Consider the following 5002-nt stretch of genomic DNA (forward strand, 5'->3'; position numbering starts at 1 on the left):
GGTAAAACGGGCGAAACTTCGAAAGATTATCGTCTTAACGTACAGTTCTACTACGTCGCTCCCGTCTCGTGGTCGTGCGAAACTTATGTATCCTGAGCTGATGCTTATAACAGCCTTCTTTTGTAGATGGATGACCAGCTACTAGAATTGACTTAAACTCCTCTAAATGCGGAATCACGTGTGATGATGATCCTCGTTGTGCTGCGGTGGTTGGTCTTCGGTGATGATCATGTTGTCCTCGCCGTATTGAAACGCGCGATCTTCTACGGTAGTCGAAAGCCAGTACCAAAATCTAATCGCGAATGATATCTAGCTTCCTTCAAGATTTCTCTTAGCTCTTGTCTTGAGAATTACTTTCGTCTCACACATTATGTATTTAACTCTGCAACCATTCGAATCGTTACTTGATCGTTAGACTTGCGGTACAGCGGTTCTAATGAAATTGAATCGTTGATCGATCGTCAAGATCTCCTTCAAGTTTTTCAACATGCACTTTCCAAGTGCGCACTCTGTCGTCTTCTCGCCTGTCTCTGCCGAAACTGATGAAATTCCGCCTTCATCGCCTGTACTCGGGCCTCTATGTTCTCTCTGCTATATCTCGGTGCCTGTTGATGTACCGTGTGCACTTGATGGATGTGGGGAACGTGGATTGTGTGGATCTGATGCATCGGCGGTCTCTCCTCCCGCGTAGGCGTCGAGGCCGATGTTGGTGTCGGCGTGCACGACACCGGATCGAACTCGTAATGGCCATCAACGCTGCCGGCGTCCACGGCATTTTGTATGTGCGTGTGTCCCACTTTGGCCTGATTTTGAAGCTCAAGCCAGCGACCCACCAGCGGCGGTGGAGGTGGCCTGTAAGGCGGCGGTCTCCATTCGGCAACCGTGCTACCACTTCTTGAGCTCTGGTTCTGCTGCGAGGTATTCTTGCTGCCGAAACCCGAACTGCTTGATCTGCTCTCAGGCGAAGTCTCCAGGTCGGGTGAGGCAGCAAGCTCTGGTGCCGATCTGGCATGCCTTGCGTGTCTTGGCGGCAATCTCGCCCTAGGTCGTCCAGCCGGCTGCGGCGGCGAAGATGTCGCTAACGGTTGAACCGGCACGAATCGCCTCGACTCGGCATGGATCGCCTTAAGCGACGGTAACTCTTGGCTGTATCGTTGGTGTACGCTGCGAAGCTGGAGATAGCCGGGTGGTGTTGGGAAGGAACGTTCGCCAGAGGATGGTTGTTTGACAGAGCTGAGATCGCTGAAGTACAAAGGCGTCCAGGGAACCTGAGCCCCGCTCGGCGAACTGGCCAGGAACCTAGGTGATGTGATTGTACAAACATTCGTGGGCGGTATTCTCGCCAAAGGGTTTACAACGCCATGATGACAACCTGATGGCAGGGGACCTATAGACACGCCGCTACCGTCGGATCTCAGACTTAGCTGGCTGATGCCAACCAGGGGGCGTCGCCACGAGGATTTAAGCCGTTGCTTTGGCAGGAATCCACCGTCATCGCTGCTGGAGACGTCCAGGATGCTGTTGTTGGCCGAGCTGAGAACCGAGTCCGCCACGACGAAGCGGCCGTCGGCCGCTCGGGAGATTTTGCCTAGCGGACGACAGCGGCACGAGTCCGGGGTATCCGGGCTCAGGATCTCCTTCAAGAGGCTTAAACCTGGTACTCGGCTTTTTCTAGGTCTATAGGACAGAAGAAGCGTTAGAGTAATCACGGTGGTGGTGAATGGCAGGTACGGTCCGATCGAGCTCGCCGGAGGATGATCTTGGCGTATAGGATTCATGCGAGATCCATCGCCTGTTTTCTAGTATCCAAATTTCTCCAAAATGAATATATTTTTATTATATCACGAATCTAAGTGTACATTAAATGACAAAAAGACGTACATACATAGATAATTGTTGAATCTTGATATTATTGATTGATATTATTGCTGTACGCTATTTTTAGTATAATAAATATGAAAATATCTACTTCTTTTAATTTTAGTATTTTCTTTTTATTTCGTTTGAATTGATATTGTGGAGAAATTTCGATATCCACTACGAATTTATTTGTGAAATATTACGGAACTCATTTCATTTAATGAAATCGTTTACTAAAACAAATACTTCTGAGATTATTCGCTTCTTCCTCCGAAGTGATCCATCGGCCGCTCGGATACGGCAAATACGTGCAACACGAATGGCAAAAGACACGCAACGTTAATGAACGAAAGTTAAATAACTAGAACAAACGTAACGTAAATGCCAATGTTCAAGTTAAATATGACAAGATAATTATCAATAATTAATTACTCGTACGTATAATAACGAATAATAACGGATGCAGGCAGGGAAGGCATGCGCATGCACATTCCGGTGCACGAGTGGTCGGGCGTGACGTGGGTTGTGGATAGGTTGGCCTCGGCAGTGAATGGATCTTTTTTTCTTTCTTTAATTTTCACGAAACGAATTTTATGTTTCTTTTATATATCTTTTCTTTTTTTTTTGCTCGCAAAATTTTGTTCCGTTTTCATAAATATCTTTTTGCGCGATTCTTTTGCATTTTCTTTTGATTTCAATCAGTGAATAGCAATTGTGGATTTAGGTGCTCCGAAACTCGTCACCTTTTCTCCTCCTTCGGGTCCGGCAGCAAGGAAAGATGGGGGAGAGAGAATGTTGTAACACAACGATTACATTCACAAAAAACAATATATCGTAGCGATAATGATAAGAAATATAACGCTAAATAACCGAATGTCATTTCTAGGCGGTGGTGTTAGGGAGCAAATAGATAAATAGTGTCTTATGGGTGTCCGGTGGAGACGCGTTTCATCGTCATATATCGATTTGACTCGATCAATGTCGGATTGGATACGAAAGTTGAAAGGCGTTTTGAACAGTACACTGTTTCCTCGTTTGGAAAAAGTATTATAAGAAATAACAAAGACATAGCGAAACATGTAGAAAAATGAGGCATAAGTATATAGATAATCGAGTGCTTCGTAGAAAAAAAATTGCGAGTAATTGCAATATTATTTACAAACTGTTATTTATATTTTGACAGGATAATCCTTATAAATATAGCAGCGACGCAAAGTTCGATTAAACAACTTGATTGAATTTTTATATGTTATTTAATGTTCATTCTCCTCGAAGCACTTGATTCTGTAAAAGAAAAGTAGGAACACGAAGATTATGACATAATCGAGTAAATTATAAAAGTGCGAATTGTCGTTGAAATTAATTTTAATTGTCGGATTTAAGGATGACAAGGTCGGTTTAACTGTGTATGTCAATTTTAACGGGTTGAATGGGATAATGCAACGAGATATCGTAAACGATTAACAGATGGATACGACAACGGTGGATATATGTATATGTGGATACAAGTTTTCGCGTGGCCGCAACAAGCGCGGCTTACCTATCTTCGCCTTGCGCTTATTGCCGCGTGTTCGCGTGTAAGCGTGAGCGTGTCTGTCTGTTTATTGGTCATCTAGAATCGACAAACTGGAAGCAATCAAATAACACAAGAAGCTTGAATTAGAGCTCCGTCGTGGCCGTGCGCGCCGCAATAAATGCAGCCCGACGTGCCATATGTATGCCGCTGAAACTTTGGTGTCGCACAAATCGAAGTTTTATTCGATTCCTCTGACAAACGTTTCTTCAATATAACGACCAATTCGTCAGCTGGCTATTATCGGACGTACGAATATTGTTTTTCGCATCTATGACGAAATATGAAGGCGATGCTCGTGTCACATGCGACGTGTATGTATGGACAGAGAATCGTATTGGATGGTATTGCGAAAATAGCAATTGCTCGTAAGACTAATGTTGTGGACTAATACCGTGATATGATGAGCTAAGAGAGATGTGATTAGTAATGTGAAATGGTATGGTAAGCACGGCAAATTTGGTGAAATGTGCTTCGAAATTCTTTAAATATTATCGTCATGACTCGTCTTTAATTAGAGATGCCTTGTAAACGTTATGTAATATTAAATAACATGCATCAAACTAAAATTCAATTCCAATGATCTAGAAATATACAGCAAGTTACCGGATAATCTTTAACAGATCAATTACTACAAATTCTGATAGATGAAAATAAATTTATACATGAATATTTATGTGAGAAGTTATGAAAACATACCAGTAACTTCCTGCTGACTGTTTATGAAGTAATGTTTAATAAATGCTAAAAAAAATCATCCAAGAATTGTTAAAAGAATTCATCCAAGAGAAATGTTCATTGCACGGTGTATGAAAATTAAGAATTAACTATCATAAGGAAACTCGATGGTTAATAAAGTATAAAGCCGTTTCTACGGAAATAATTTTCAAAAGAAACAACGTAGATAAATGAATTGGAATAAAATTTATTATATGAATAACACATCGAGTCGCCGCAAATTTATCTCAATCAATTAATTGAATAGATAAGTGATAAATGAAAGCGTCGTCATAGTGAAAGTTTTTAAGTCAAGCGATATAGTGATGTGATGATAGCGCATTGTTAATATACCTTTTAGTGTCATATTTATAATAATAATCTGAAAAATATTAATAATTAAAATGTGTAAATACGTGAAAATATTTATAGAAGAAAAATATAAAGAAATATGACATACTTTGAAAAGTATTGCAATCATGTTGAGCGCTGTAAAAGCAAAAGAAATATATAAATGATAGTTTAATGTTAATAGAGAAATATAAATCAAAATTGAATATGAAGAATTGCAAAATAGTGAATGCAAATGCGACAAAGAATATATTAACAATAAAAAGATATTAAGCATATTATATGAGATGAAGTTTAAAAATCGCAAAGAAAACATAAATAAAGAAAACAATAAAGTTACTGAATTATTCAATAGGCGCAATCTATCTGAAAGCTAGCGTTTCAAAGCAATAAAGTATAGATGTCTTCCATATAAAAGACATTGAAAACTGTTTAGAATGGTTACTGCACTCTCTGAGATAAAATGTTTTCGAAAAAAAAAAAAAAAAAAAAAAAAGAGGC

General features: G+C 40.3%; 1 protein-coding gene across 9 annotated transcripts in view; it reads right to left on the minus strand.

The window, feature by feature from the left end:
- Positions 1 to 6: 6 nt before the first annotated feature.
- LOC108693886 (protein turtle) overlaps positions 7 to 5002 on the minus strand; it is a 131142-nt gene continuing 126146 nt past the window's right edge. For all 9 annotated transcript variants that reach the window (XM_018203067.1, XM_018203072.1, XM_018203071.1 and 6 more), the window contains one exon: positions 7 to 1677. In XM_018203067.1, the coding sequence (XP_018058556.1) occupies positions 483 to 1677 (1195 nt within the window). In that variant the 3' untranslated portion in view covers positions 7 to 482. The remainder of the gene's footprint in view (positions 1678 to 5002) is intronic.

This window comes from Atta colombica, unplaced genomic scaffold (genome assembly GCF_001594045.1).
Source record: "Atta colombica isolate Treedump-2 unplaced genomic scaffold, Acol1.0 scaffold110, whole genome shotgun sequence".
Lineage (NCBI taxonomy): Eukaryota > Metazoa > Arthropoda > Insecta > Hymenoptera > Formicidae > Atta > Atta colombica.